General features: G+C 41.2%; 1 protein-coding gene across 2 annotated transcripts in view; it reads left to right on the top strand.

Moving 5' to 3' along the window:
- LOC126335218 (meiosis regulator and mRNA stability factor 1) overlaps positions 1-14590 on the top strand; it is a 219294-nt gene that overhangs the window by 9278 nt on the left and 195426 nt on the right. For both annotated transcript variants that reach the window (XM_049998246.1, XM_049998245.1), the window contains 2 exons: positions 8715-8965; positions 9158-9301. In XM_049998246.1, coding sequence (XP_049854203.1) covers positions 8715-8965; positions 9158-9301 — 395 coding nt within the window. The remainder of the gene's footprint in view (positions 1-8714; positions 8966-9157; positions 9302-14590) is intronic.

The following is a 14590-nucleotide window of genomic DNA, read 5'->3' as shown; positions in this document are numbered from 1 at the left end:
TCCAGAAGGGCGTAGATGCCATAGCCGGATCTGTCAAGTCTTGTACCAGGTTGCGTAATGGTACCTTGTTACTAGAAACTGAGAGCGCCTTTCAGGCACAAAAACGTTCCCTGTCCGGGTGGAGGCTCACCGCACTTTGAATTAGTCTCGTGGAGTGGTCTATACTAGATCACTCGATGGATTGACTGACGAGGAGATTGTCTTTCCTCGCTGAGCAGGGTGTGACGGCTGTCCATAGGGTCATGAAAAAGGTCAACAATCACCTTGTACCGACACTTTTCTTGACCTTTGACAGTGTTCAGCTGCCGTCACACATCAAGGCGGGCTACAAGGTTATTTCTGTTCACCCCTATGTCCCGGCACCTACGCGCTGCTACCAGTGTCAGCATTTCAGTCACACTCGCCATTCTTGTTCCAATGCGGCTACATGTGTGACTTGGGGCAGGGATGCCCATGAGGGTGACTGTCCACCTCCGTCTCCTCGTTGTGTGAACTGTCGCGGTGACCATGCAGCGTCCTCCCGCAACTGTCCCGTCTACAAGGAAGAACGCTGTATCCAAGAAATTCGGGTCAAAGAGAAAGTCTCCACCTCGGCTGCTCGCAAGCTATTCGCTAGCAGGAAGCCCACGTTGCTCCCAGCGGGGAAGTACAGTACTGTCCTCGCCTCTCCTCGGACTACCAGGGAGGTGGCGACGCAGACATGCGATCCGACCTTCAGCACTACCGTCATTCCTTCGGCCAGTGCTAAGATCGCCTGGTTGACGTCTCCTCTTCCTCTCGTCGCCCCTCCGACACAAGCACTTTTATCAGCTTCTGCCAGGACGAAGACCCAGAAGTCAGAAGCACGGGCCTTCAAGAAAGAACAGTCTCATGCAGACCTTCTACGTACCTCGAACCCTCAGCCATCGACCAATCCTTCCACAAAACGGCCTTCCAAGAAGGCTCATAGGAAGCACAGTTCTCCTTCCCCGCCACGGCGCATTTCTCCTCCTGCGCCCCCCCAGCGGTTGCCGCCCCAGGCCGTCATCAGTTTCACCTGGGCGCACCACTGGTAGCCGAACATCTGGCCGTTCACCAGCGGAGGAAGCTCCCCCTTCCGGCCATCTTCACATGATGGCCGATGAACCTATAGAACAAATGGATGATGACTGTCCGCCTCCTGCTAGCGGCGGCAGTGCTCACTCGAAGCCGGGCCCTCAGCGGCCTTCTAGATGACCCCTTCTTGCATCTTCTTCTTCTCACGATGGCACTTATTCACTGGAATATTCGCAGCATTCGCTCCAACCGAGAGGACTTGAAATTGCTGCTCCGCTCGCACCGTCCGCTCGTCGTAGCCCTCCAGGAAACGAAGCTACGCCCATGCGATCAAATTGCTTTGGCACACTACACCTCTGTGCGTTTTGATTTACCCCTGTGGCAGGTATTCCGGCTCATTGAGGGGTTATGTTGCTGGTCCGGGATGATATTTACTATGATCCCATCACATTGCACACCGGCCTGCAGGAGTTGCCGTCCGCATTACTCTCCCCACTTTTACATTTTCCATCTGTACCGTTTACACTCCATCATCGTCTGCCGTTACCAGGGCAGACATGATGCAAATTATTGCTCAGTTACCTGCACCATTTTTGTTAACTGGAGACTTCAATGCCCACCATCCTCTTTGGGGCTCTTCAGCATCCTGTCAGAGGGGATCCCTGTTAGCAGACGTTTTCAACCAGCTCACTCTTGTCTGTCTCAATACTGGCGCCCCTACTTTCCTTTCAGACACCTCTCACACATGTTCCCATTTAGACCTCTCTGTATGTACTACCCAACTTGCACGCCGGTTTGAGTGGTATGCGCTTTCTGATACATATTCGAGCGACCACTTCCCGTGTGTTATCCATCTCCTGCATCATACCCCCTCTCTGTGCTCAACTAGTTGGAACATCTCCAAAGCAGACTGGGGGCTCTTCACTTCCAGGGCGACCTTTCAGGATCAAACCTTCACAAACTGCGATAGTCAGGCCGCACACCTCAAGGAAGTCATTCTCACTGCTGCTGAATATTCCATCCTTCACACTACTTCTCCACGCCACGTACCGGTCCCCTGGTGGACCGCAGCATGTAGAGACGCCTTATGTGCTCGTCGACGTGCTTTACGCACCTTTAAACGCCACCCTACCGTGGCGAATTGTATCAATTACAAACGATTACGTGCACAGTGTCGTCGTATTTTTAAAGAAAGCAAGAAAGCCAGCTGGGCTGCTTTCACAAGCACCTTCAACAGTTTTGCTCCTTCTTCTGTTGTATGGGGTAGCCTGCGCCGGCTACCTGGCACTAAGTTCCACTCACCAGTTTCTGGCTTGACGGTCGCGAATGACGTCCTTGTGGCCCCTGAGGATGTCTCCAATGCCTTCGGCCGCTTTTTCGCAGAGGTTTCGAGCTCCACTCATTACCCCCCTGCCTTCCTCCCCCGAAAACAGGCAGAGGAGGCTCTGCCACCTAAATTTCCACTCCTCGAATTGTGAAAACTACAATGCCCCATTCACCATGTGGGAACTCGAAAATGCACTTGCCCGGTCACGGTCCTCCGCTCCGGGGCCTGATTCTATTCATATTCAGATGCTGAAGAACCTTTCTCCTGCGGGTAAAGGTTTCCTTCTTCGTACTTACAATTGCATCTGGATTGAGGGACATGTTCCCGCATGCTGGCGCGAGTCTATTGTTGTACCGATTCCTAAGCCGGGGAAGGACAAGCACTTGCCTTCCAGTTATCGACCCATCTCGCTTACCAGTTGTGTCTGTAAGGTGATGGAGCGAATGGTTAACTCTCGGTTGGTTTGGCTGCTCGAATCTCGACGCCTACTTACCAATGTACAATGTGGATTTCGTAGGCGCCGCTCTGCTGTTGACCATCTGGTTACCCTGTTGACCTTAATTATGAATAACTTCTTGCGGAAGCGCCCGACTGCGGCTGTGTTATTTGGTTTGGAGAAGGCTTAAGACACCTGTTGGAGGGCGGGCATTCTCCGCACCATGCATATATGGGGCTTTCGCGGTCGCCTCCCTCTTTTTATTCGTTCCTTTTTAATGGATAGACAGTTCAGGGTACGTGTGGGTTCTGTCCTGTCAGACACCTGTCGCCAGGAAAATGGGGTGCCACAGGGCTCCGTTTTGAGCGACGCTGTCTTCGCCGTAGCGATCAGTGCAATAATGGATTGCCTCCCAGATGATGCATCAGGCTCCCTTTTCGTGGACGATTTTACCATCTATTGCAGCGCGCAGCATACATGTTTCCTGGAGCACTCTCTTCAGCATTCTCTTGACCATCTAGTTTGCTCAAAATGGTGACACCATGATTCATCTCCTGTCACAATATGAGCTAGAAAAGATATTCATTGCAATACCATTCCAGGTGCTGCAATTATGTTGACATTTTCTTCAAATTCTGCTCTTCCATTAGGCTATGGGGAACCCATTGTGCACAGATTGTCTGGAATTTCAGGTGCACTGTCATGATGGAATGAGTGGTACTATGACTAATGCCCAACATGAGCTGAATGTCTTCCTCCATCTGTCATCCGTAGTTTCTGATGGCAACATCCAGTGCAGCAATGACAGAAGGGGTCCAGGCCAACTGCTGTCATTAAATAACACCTGACTTTCTCAGCATCATTTATTTCACACAAACACATGGGCACATAATGCTTTATGGTGTCTGCTACACATGGTAGACATTTGGGCCTGAATTTCACTCCCTGGCCCCCCTCCTGCAGACAAAAATTGCACTGCCTCTCACTGTTCTCATGATCCTTCCACAAATCTTCGTGGATGTGCAATAACTAAAAAGAATCTTAAACTTATTTAGATTTAAGAAGTAATAATGTGTGTAATATTGTGAGAAGGGTACAATTCCGAGGCTATTGTAGCAGTACATTATCAGACAGAAAATCATTTTCTTTGCATTGATCACATTACTGTGCCAAACATATGTAGAATTCAGATTTTACCTACTGCTAATGTTATTTGACATTATTAATATAATATATGCTACATCAGTCAGTTCTTGGGGGAAAAATTGTCAGTTGCCACCAGAAAATCCATTAACCTCCTCATAAAGTTTTATTAGAAGGTAAACTTTTTTATGGCTGTGTGTAACTTGTTGAAAATGTGGGTTTGAGTTATACATTTATGGAGCAAAGTGATATAAAATCTTGGTCATATTTCTGTTGTTTATATGAATAGAGTTGTTGCTTGAAAAAATATATTTATGACAAATTTCAAGGAATAAATATGTTGGGAATCAATGGTTACCATCCCCAGTCCCTTGAACAAGCATCTGTTGTGTGTTCTTGAGTTGACTCTACAGATGTGTTTTACAAGCTTTGGAACTTGAGAAAATATAAATGTGGCTTTGAGTTAAACCAAAAAGTGATTCTATCATAAAGTTGTTATCCCAAGAATTTAACTCATCAATGTCTTCTGTCAGCTTCTCATCATATTTTAGACATGTGCTGGTAGGAAATCTTTTTAAAATTTCGAACTGCATATAGTGTCTTGTCAAATTTTGGTGACGGTGAATTGGCTAGAATCTTTTAGGTAGTGTTTTGGGACACTAGGGTACACTTGGAAAGTAATGTTATTTCTTCAGGTTATTACTATCATACATTCAACAGTTGCCAGATCCAAATCTTCTACACAAAAGTTGTAGACACTTGTTTGGTCCAGGCCTGAGACAATGCATTATCATTCAGGAAAGGTGAAGTTGGAGCCTCTTCTGGTAACCAGAGTTAGGTTTTCATAACTTGCTTAAGGATGTGGTCAGTTTACATCCCCTCCGTACTGTCCATGCTTGTGTTCAGTCTGCAAATATCAGATAGTTGATGGGACTTATTGTCGTCCTTTTGAGGTACTCCTATAGCAAATTGGAATGACTGACTGTTAGGGCTGTCCCCTTCTGTAGCATGGCCGCTATGTTTGCGACTAGTGCTGACTATCAGCAAACTGCCAAACTACACTGTGGGGGAATATGTGGAAAAAAACTTTCAGGGTTCCTCTTCAAAATGACATATGATATCTGTACAATGTTTGGTTCTTGTACAATAAATAATTGAAACTGTTGCCAGACTTTATGTACACCGTGTATTTGAGACGAGCCATTAATTTGCATAAGTAGTAGTAGTAGTAGTAGTAGTAGATGTTGAAGAATTTTGTATATCTCCCCCCCCTCCCCGAAAGTTGCAGTTTATTTTCTGTACTTGATTGGGTGTGTGCTAACCTCACTTCAGTTGCTTCTTTCTTAAAAAACTTTTTTCTTCTCTTCCAGTTTAATATCTCAGCCCATTCATGTGTGTTGCATTGTTTCTCCTGGTGATATGTAATGTTAATGCTGATAATAGTGTTAAGGTTCTGTCCCCTTTTGGTAGTTTGCTTAAGTTTTACCCAGAATTCTTCTCAATTACGATCACCTTCCGATGTTTTTTTGTCGACTTGCTGATCAAGACCACTGGTATCATGTACCGCTCATCTCTGATGCAGTTGGTGCAGACTGTAAGAGTTGTAAATATATCCAGCAGTTATAAAATTGTAGCTCAACTCACAAAACTGTTGCATTTTAAATCGTGTTGAAGTCTTTTGGTACACTGTAACTGATCTCGAACTTCAAAGTCATTACATCAATTCATATCTAAATACACTAGTGTCCAAAATTAGAACAACAATCTGCTGTTTCCTCATCCTGTGTCTAATTCACGAATCGTACAAACTGTCAACAGGTGTCCGTACCATTGTGTTCTGCACAAAAGATAGCATTCCAGTCAACGGACAACCACATCGGTGATATGAAGTCAGGACACCTATCAAAAGTGTTAGTGTTTTCCAGGTAGTCTCACGTCCACATTCACTGTGTACACAGTCACAGCTGGTGCAGTATGGCACAGAGAAGATGCCTACCAGGCTCTCTGTGGTGGAGGGCCATAGGAAGAATGGAAGCAATCTGATGTTGCCCAATTGCTTAATGTGAATCATTCTTTTGCTTCTTGGATGTGGTGGCAGTTTATAGAGACTGAAGTTGTGTTGAAGATCAGGACAGGAACAACCATGTGTAACATCAGCAAGAGAGGACCATTATTTGGCTGTAAAGGTAGACAGTACTACCTTAGTACTGCACAGCGATTGGCATCTGACATGGCAACATACATAGGATGTGTTGGATTGAGGCAAACTGCATACAGAAGGCTTCGGAAGAGTGGCTTTTATTGTCGGAGATCTGCTGTATGTGGACCTCTGACACGTCTTCACAGAAGGGAACATCTAGAGTGGAGTCGCCAACATGTCACCTGATTTTCAAACAGTGGGCCAATGTCCTTCACCAATGAGTCCTGGTTTGGTCTGGAGAGTGATTCTTGATGTACTCGCATCTGGAGGGAACATGGAACATGATTTCGGGACCCAAATGGGGGAAGAGATCGGTATCAAAGAGGATCCCTAATGGTGTAGGCAAGGATTATATTGACCACTTGAAAACCTCTTCATGAAACTTTGAACATAGCTGCTAAAGTTCAGTGACCGTGTCAGAATTATATTGGAACAAATAAGCCATTGGTCACTAACTGTTCTCAAACATATTAGGTATATAGTACATTAATAAAATTAAAGTTTGTACTGACTGGAAAAGATGCAGTACTTACAAGTCACATATTAAAAAAAAAAAGATCTGAGCCGGAAAGGCGATGTCATGAACAGTTGTGAGATGGCGAGCCGCTAAGGGTTGCTCCTACTGTGAACAAGGGTTGCAACGAGACTCTTTTCCAGTCAGTACAAATTTTAATTTTATTAATGTACTATATACCTAAATATGTTTTAGAACAGTCTAATTCTGAAGATGACGCTCATAGTAGCATTGAAACCAGGTCAATTTTGACTTAATTTTTGTGACCGAGGGATATTTGTTCCAATATACCTCTTCATGAAATTGTGTTGGTGAATTGGCAATTTTTAAGTGCTGTCAGGCATTGTAATGAGATCTTGGGACCTCATGTGCAGTTGTTGTGAAATGCTGTGGGCCCAGACTTCATGTTGATGAATGATAATAGTTGACCTCATAGAGCATGGGTGGTTGATGTGGTTGTTTTCTTAGAAATAGAAACTATTGCACGCATGGCATGGCCTGCTCGCTCTCCCGATTTGAATCCCACAGAGTATGTCTGGGATGGATGAGGGAGACGGGATGCAGCAAGTCAGCATCCACCAACCACTCTGCAAGAGTTGTGAGCAGTTCTGCAGGAAGAATGGGCATTATTGCCTCAGTGTGAAATTGATGACATCACTCACAGGATACCCTATCGTTGTCAGGCCTGTATTTCTGCCAGAGGTGGTCGCACCCCATACTGGACATGTTAACCAGTTGTCGGAATGTGTGTACAAATCCGTCAAGTTGGAAAAAATTAAGAACATTTTTGTCTAGCATTACGCAAGTTGCAGTTGTTTACATTCTGTAATTGTTGGAGTATTTCTACAGTACCATCATCTGTTTATACTGTTGTGTAGCAAATTAAGTGCAACCTTCCAAAATTTCAGTGTGTTACTTTAATTTTGGGCAGAAGTCTAGTGACCAACGTTCAACTTACTAATGAGTGAACAAATTGTTTTCAATTCTCTTTTGTTTTTGCATTTATTGGTGGCTCTTCTTCTCTGAGACCTCCAAGTAGTCACAGCACAGCACAACACAATTAAACAAGTAGGTCTACTAGGGTGCCGTTCTTTGTGGACATTCTGAATGCACCTTGTTTCAGGGATTTTATGTACAAATTATAAAACAACCTCAAATAATGGGATGCTCCCAACTACTTCTAAGCTACTTCAATTTTACATGATCATCTTTCTTCTAACATTGAAGAATAGGTGGAACATGTACCTCCAGATGACTCGGAGGTTCCACTTCAGAGAGAGAGAGAGAGAGAGAGAGAGAGAGAGAGAGAGAGAGAGAGGGGGGGGGGGGGAGATATTACATCCTAAAAAATATTACCAGTTCTATTGCTACCCTCTAGTCTCCTCTGTGGATGAGACCGAGTGAGGTGGTGCAGTGATTAGCACACTGGGCTTGCCTTCGGGAGGACGACAGTTCAATCCCATGTCCAGCCATCTTGATTTAGGTTTTCCGTAATTTCCCTAAATCACTCCAGGCAAATGCTGGGATGATTCCTTTGAAAGGGCACGGCTGACTTCCTTCCCTATCCTTCCCTAATCTGATGAGACCGATGACCTTCCAGTTCGGTCTCTTCCCCCAAACAACACAACTCTGTGGGTGAGGGTTGTTCTGTTTCCCTGGTAACTTTATTCCATTGTCAGATGTCCATTGTGCCATTTTCTATTTTTTTATTCATGCCCATGTATAAAACAAATCTTTAATGATATTTTCCAATAAAAAAAGTTTCGCAGGAGAGCTTCTGTAAAGTTTGGAAGGTAGGAGACGAGGTACTGGTAGAAGTAAAGCTGTGAGGACGGGGTGTGAGTCGTGCTTGGGCAGCTCAGTTGGTAGAGCACTTGCCAACGAAAGGCAAAGGTCCCGAGTTCGAGTCTCGGTTCGGCACACAGTTTTAATCTGCCAGGAAGTTTCATATTTTCCAATATTTCACAGAATTTCCTGCAATGTTTTCTTATCAATATTTTGTTTTAATTTGTAGAAGGCTGAAACTATTCACACTATTCTGTTCTTTTATATGCGGCAGCTAAACCTCGGCAGGAGTCCTTGTGCCTGGATGAAGGTGGTGATGGAGCAGCTGAAGCAGCCTCAGGTCCTCAGTGGTTACGACCGGTGTCAGCCAGTGCAACGTTGTGCTTTAGTCAGGACTCCGATGACTCATCAGGGCCAGCATCGCCCCTACCGTGTAGGCACCGTGCTTATCAGATGGTGCCACTGCACGCTATCCCTCGCTTTCTGCCACCTGTTGGGGTCTTTTGGGACATTGAAAATTGTCAGGTGGGCTGTATTTATTGAATGTGTTGTTAACTTACTGTAAGGGTTATGAAGTAGTGCTACTTGTTAAATGCTGTATACTGCCAGCTTCTACTGAACTTAACAACTGTTCAAGGTGGAGTTTTGCAGTAAGCCTAGCTAGCCCTGAAGATTAAATTTCACTTCAGTATTGCCACCTTTGAATCCCTGTTTCAGGTCCCAAAAGGCCGTTCAGCAGTGGCAGTGGTGCAGGTCATTAGAGACCGGTTCTTCAAAGGTTACAGAGAGGCGGAGTTCCTAGTAGTTTGTGATGTCAAGAAAGAAAATAATCAAATTGTTAAAGAGCTTAATGATGCCCAGGTAATGTAAATATATCTGCTGAAATTTCTCTGCTTTCTGGACTTGTCATTTGTCAGTATCTCTGAAATAAGGAATCGAGAGAGAGAGAGAGAGAGAGAGAGAGAGAGAGAAATATATGCTTGCAGTTCTGCAAGTTTCACAGGAGAGCTTCTGTAAAGTTTGGAAGGTAGGAGACGAGATACTGGCAGAAGTAAAGCTGTGAGTACCGGGCGTGAGTCGTGCTTCGGTAGCTCAGATGGTAGAGCACTTGCCTGCGAAAGGCAAAGGTCCCGAGTTCGAGTCTCGGTCGGGCACACAGTTTTAATCTGTCAGGAAGTTTCAAAAATAAATTGATTGAAACATAAATATTGTTTTGAGTACAAACAGGATTTCATTTTTTGCTTTTGGAGGTTTAATTGTTGAGTGTTGCCTACTTTGCGCAATAGTTATGGCTTGGAAAATGTTCCCAATTCCTGGGAGATATTTTGGTGGTAAATGTGTGTAATTTTCTTTACGATTTGGAAGAAAATACTGAATATCGAGAGTGAGAAATAGAATTTTCTATCAGAGTAAGAGAGTACTGTAATAGAGGAAAATGCAGAACTGACCATGCTATTGTGGTGAGTGAGGGGTAGTCCTGGAATAGTTGGGTATTCTTTTGAAAAGAGAAGTAGCTGCTACCAGAACTCGTAAAATTTGCAGTAGGGTTGATGGGGTAGATAAGACAGAGCAATACGTTGGGGGAGAGTATGGGTTTGTTTTGACAAGAAACTTTTCTAAACAATTGGTAAGAGCAGCATGATCCTAGATGAAGCTTGGCTGACTGAATTTCAAGGTGCCATTGGAAGATAGTTTTGGCAAGAGAAAAGAAAATATGAATAATTTGCAGATATGAGAACGGGAAATAAGTGGAAGAAAGGCAAGAGAGAATAATGATGAATTATTTAGAAAAATTGCTAGTAGTAATGATATTGATTTCCTGGTAACTGATTGCTGTACTAGAAATACAGGAGTGCAGGAAATATGGTCATGGGTGCAGACATAAATCTGACTGTTTACTGTATAAAAACAAAAGATAGCAAGAGAACATTCTTATTGGTTTATTACTGCCTTTGTGGTGACTGCTGAAGCATCCTGTCATTGTTCTATTTGCCCAGATTGTCCTGTTATTACATTATTATTTTATGGCATGTATTTGACAACTCGAGCCTGTTACACAAAGGAGTTGTTATTCAATAATACAATTAAGTTAAATAATAATTCATTAATACAGTTAAAGAATGCAGTGTTTATAAGACGATTTTTATAATTTTTAATTATATAAATGGGTTATTACTCTCCTGTCTGTCCAATATTTGATTCTTCCAGATAATTTCATTTTCTTCATTTCCTGTAGTCTTTGTATTGGTCTTTGTAGTCTAATTTGTGCATCTTACAGTATTTTGGTTTTGACTGTTTTGTTTTTTGGTCATATACAGTAATTTCGAATTATCTTATTGTTCCTTAATCTCTGTAATCCATTTACTGTTGCTTTACTATTCACAATTTTTTATATAATTTTTGTGCTAGTTACGTTCTCTGCTTTCCCATTATATTTCCAAAGAATGAGGTGTGTTTCTTCCTGATCATGCTCTTTATTGGTCCTATTTTCATGTATCCTGTTTCATTTGAAGCTATTCTCCAATGCTAATTTACTTAATATTGTTTATTTGTTCATGTCCTAATTATTATTCTTTCTTGGTTATTGTCAGTTTTTGCTATAGTTGTAGTTTTGAAGAAGTTTCAGTTGCATATGTTATTTCTGGTTGTGTAACTGTTTCACAATGTTTTAATTTTGCAGCTACTAATGCATTTTTTAATTGTGTGTTTTAGGTAACATAACTTAATTTGTTCAGTTTTTCATTCTAATTTCCATGTTGGGTTCTCATTTAGGTTGTATTTCATGATTTCATTCAAATATATGAATTTTTCAATAGTTTTGATTTCCTGTTGTTTTACTGTAAATTTGCTTCCAAGTAGGTAAAGCAGGTAGTAGACTTTGATTTAGTGGTAGAATACTGTGGAAATGCAATCTGTCTACAAAGAAGACTGCTTACAAATCATTCATGTGACCCATACTAGAATACTGTTCATGTGTGTGGGACCTGTACCAAATAGGACTAGCAAGGGATATTGAATGCATCCTGAGAAGGCAGCACAAATGGTAAAGGTCTGTCTGTCCCAAGGGAGTTTCTCACAGAGATGTCGAAAGAATTAAACTGGCAGATTTTTTCAAGATAGACTTAAACTATCCCGAGAAAATCTACTAAGAAAGTTTCAAGAACCAGTTTTAAATTATACTCAAGGAATATACTGTCCCCTACTTAATTGCTCCCACAGAGATTGTGAGAACAAGACTTTTCAAATGGTATTCTAAGGTTGATTTTCTTTGCTGTTTCTTGTAGTGATTAATTTCTCATCTGGGTTATTTAACATTATTGGCTGGGAGGGCAAGATCAGCAGCAAATCCCAGCAGTTCAAAGTTATTCTTTGCACTTCCAGTTCACATGTTCATTGTGTTACCCTTGTACCATTCTCTCATTATGTATTTCAGTGCGCAGTTGAATAATAATAATAATAGTGATAGATGCCTTGTCTTAAGCTCAGTTTTATGAGGAGGTGCTCAAGAATTTCTCATCTAAACTTGATATTTGATTTCTTGTTGGTTAGAATAACCTCTGTTAGTTTAATTAGTAGTTTAGGTGAAGTCCTACAGTCCTCAGAATTTTTAGTACTGAAGGTCTATGGAGACAATTATATGCCTTCTTAAAGTCTGTAAATGTTACTGCCAGAGGTGTGTTCCATTTTGTGTAGTATGTGTTAATTAATTTTAAACTAATGGCCTGCTTTACACTGCTTCTCCATGGTCTGAAACTTCCCTGGTATTCTACAAATTCCTGTTGCAGTTGTTCCTTCTCTGTAGAATCCTTGGATTAAATATTGCATTTGCAGTCTAGGAGAGAGATTCCTCTGTAATTGTGTGGATTTCTCTTATCCCCCCTTTGTGTTTAGTGTTGTCGAAGGGTGGTGGCTGTGGTCTAATATTCAGGTAACGGTTCAGTCATACAAAATTTTAACTCCATGGGTAAGATGGTTTTGACTGTTATTTTGAATATTTCCAAATTTCAAGAGAAACATGATCTTCTCCACATTTTTTAATTTTGTTGTTGTTAGTGAGCTTTTTTACTACTTGCAAAGTTGGTGGGATTAATTTGTAAGGTTTGGCTTTATTGGGGTTTTTACTTTGATCTGGAAGAATTGTTTGTTTTTTGCCCTTCAAAAGTTCATTAAATGCCTTTGCCACGATTTCAGCATTTTTTTACTGTGTACCGTTTTCCATCTTCATCTTTCAGTATTAGCATGAGGGCTCTTACTTTCGTAGTTGTTTTCCCAGTTTTTGTAATAGTTGCTAGAATTGATTTTGTTGTATTTATTTTCTATACAGTTTATTTTCTCTTTATGAAATCTGCTCTTGATTCTCTTAACGTTTTGTGTGAATTTTTTCATTTCTTTTTTAGGTTGATGCCATTTTGTTTTGTTTTGTGTGTCTGAAAATTTAAACCCTGGTTGGCATCCTTCTTCATGGAATTCTGGGGGGCACTGTGACTTTTTTGTTCGTTGTTTCAAAGGAGTTAGATTCTTGGCTTTTGTTTGAGACTTGATACCAGTTATTCTAGATCACATGTTAACCTAATGGTTGGTTTTAATTAGCTGATAGAAGCTGAAACTCCTATTTGTTTAATTGATTTTTCCATTCTTTTTCTTTAATGTAGCTTTGACTTGAATTTTAACCATGTAGCGATCTGAGCCTCTCTCTACTCTTCTCAAGAAACATTGTAAATTTCCTTATGATTTTTTTTTTTCTGTACACACATGCATGTTGTTTAAAATTGCAGGCAATCACAGCTAAGTTTCTGAATTTTGAGTGAAATGATCCACATTATCTGTAAGATAGTTTTTATTACAACTCGTGACCAGTTTTGTATCAATTGAAGACGCATTTTAAGGTGATAGAGATTCTTTTTAACAAGTCATAGAAGAATAGTCACTGCCTTAGATCCACTTCCCATCATTCTTGTCAAGTTATAAACAAATAGCTAATTTAAAGTCCATAGTTAAAATGGAGGGCATAGCAGAATTGTGCCACAAATAGGGAAGATGGGTTGAATGGCAATAGACAAGGCAGTACTACGAACTACTGCTTTTAGTGTGGTATTTGTTTATAACTTGACGTGAATGATATGGAGTAGCTCTAAGACATTACTTTTCCACTATGACTTGTTAATCACCTGAGGATGCATCTTCAATGAATGTGAAACCACTCGTGACATATGATAAAAAAGTATTTTGCAGAAAGTGTGGATCATTTCATTCAAAATATACAGACATGATCTAGCTGCCATTCTCCCTTCCTCCAGTTTGGATGTTTCCACGTTTTAAACTTATTTGGCTTCCTCATGAATTACGTTGGTTTAGATATAAGGTTGTGTTCTCTGCAGAGCTCTAAAAGTCTTTGGCATTCTTGGTTGCAAAGTTATGTGCACTCTGAATTTGTTATATCTTTATATTTCTTTTGTTTTCCCAACTGGCCGCTAGTCTCCCAGTAACATTTTTTCATTCCTTTTATTTCTTATTTCTTCTGTTCAGTTTGTTTGAAAGGTCCCTAAATTAATTTTTGTTCATTTTTGTTTCATTTGTAGGAGAATGAGCTTTTATCATTACATAAGTTTTATTCATTGTTTTAAAATTTATGTTTGAAATTCTGGGCAATGTTGCTTGAAAATCAATTTTTGAATCTATTATTTTTATATTTCCTGTAAATTCTGTTCCTTATTGGGGACATTCCTTCATAACATTCTGTCCTGGTGTCCCACTATGAATTCTGCATCCTTGTAATGTGAACTTGTCTTCTTCTGTTACACACACACACACACACACACACACACACACACACACACACACACACGTTAAAATTTGATTCATTAAATTTGTAAGTGAAATTCTTGAATTTTGCAGTCTTAAGTAGTGAATTTATATTGCACATTTCTATGTAGTTTATTTGATTGTGTTGAATCTACTTTTTATGTGTCAGTGAGTATTGGATTGCAAACATTCAGATTTGTTGCTGCCTCCTAGTTGGCTACCCCCAGAATCCGATGTGGCCTTTACTTGACTTTTTGAGTAGGGTGGTGGTATCTTTTTCCTTAAATGACCTTTCCATATTTGATTTCCAAGCTTAGTTGAAGCAAGCTCTGATTAACAAGCACTATC

The sequence above is a fragment of the Schistocerca gregaria genome, chromosome 2 (assembly GCF_023897955.1).
Source record: "Schistocerca gregaria isolate iqSchGreg1 chromosome 2, iqSchGreg1.2, whole genome shotgun sequence".
In the NCBI taxonomy this organism is placed as follows: Eukaryota; Metazoa; Arthropoda; class Insecta; order Orthoptera; family Acrididae; genus Schistocerca; species Schistocerca gregaria.
This window is presented reverse-complemented; position numbering and strand designations above follow the sequence as displayed.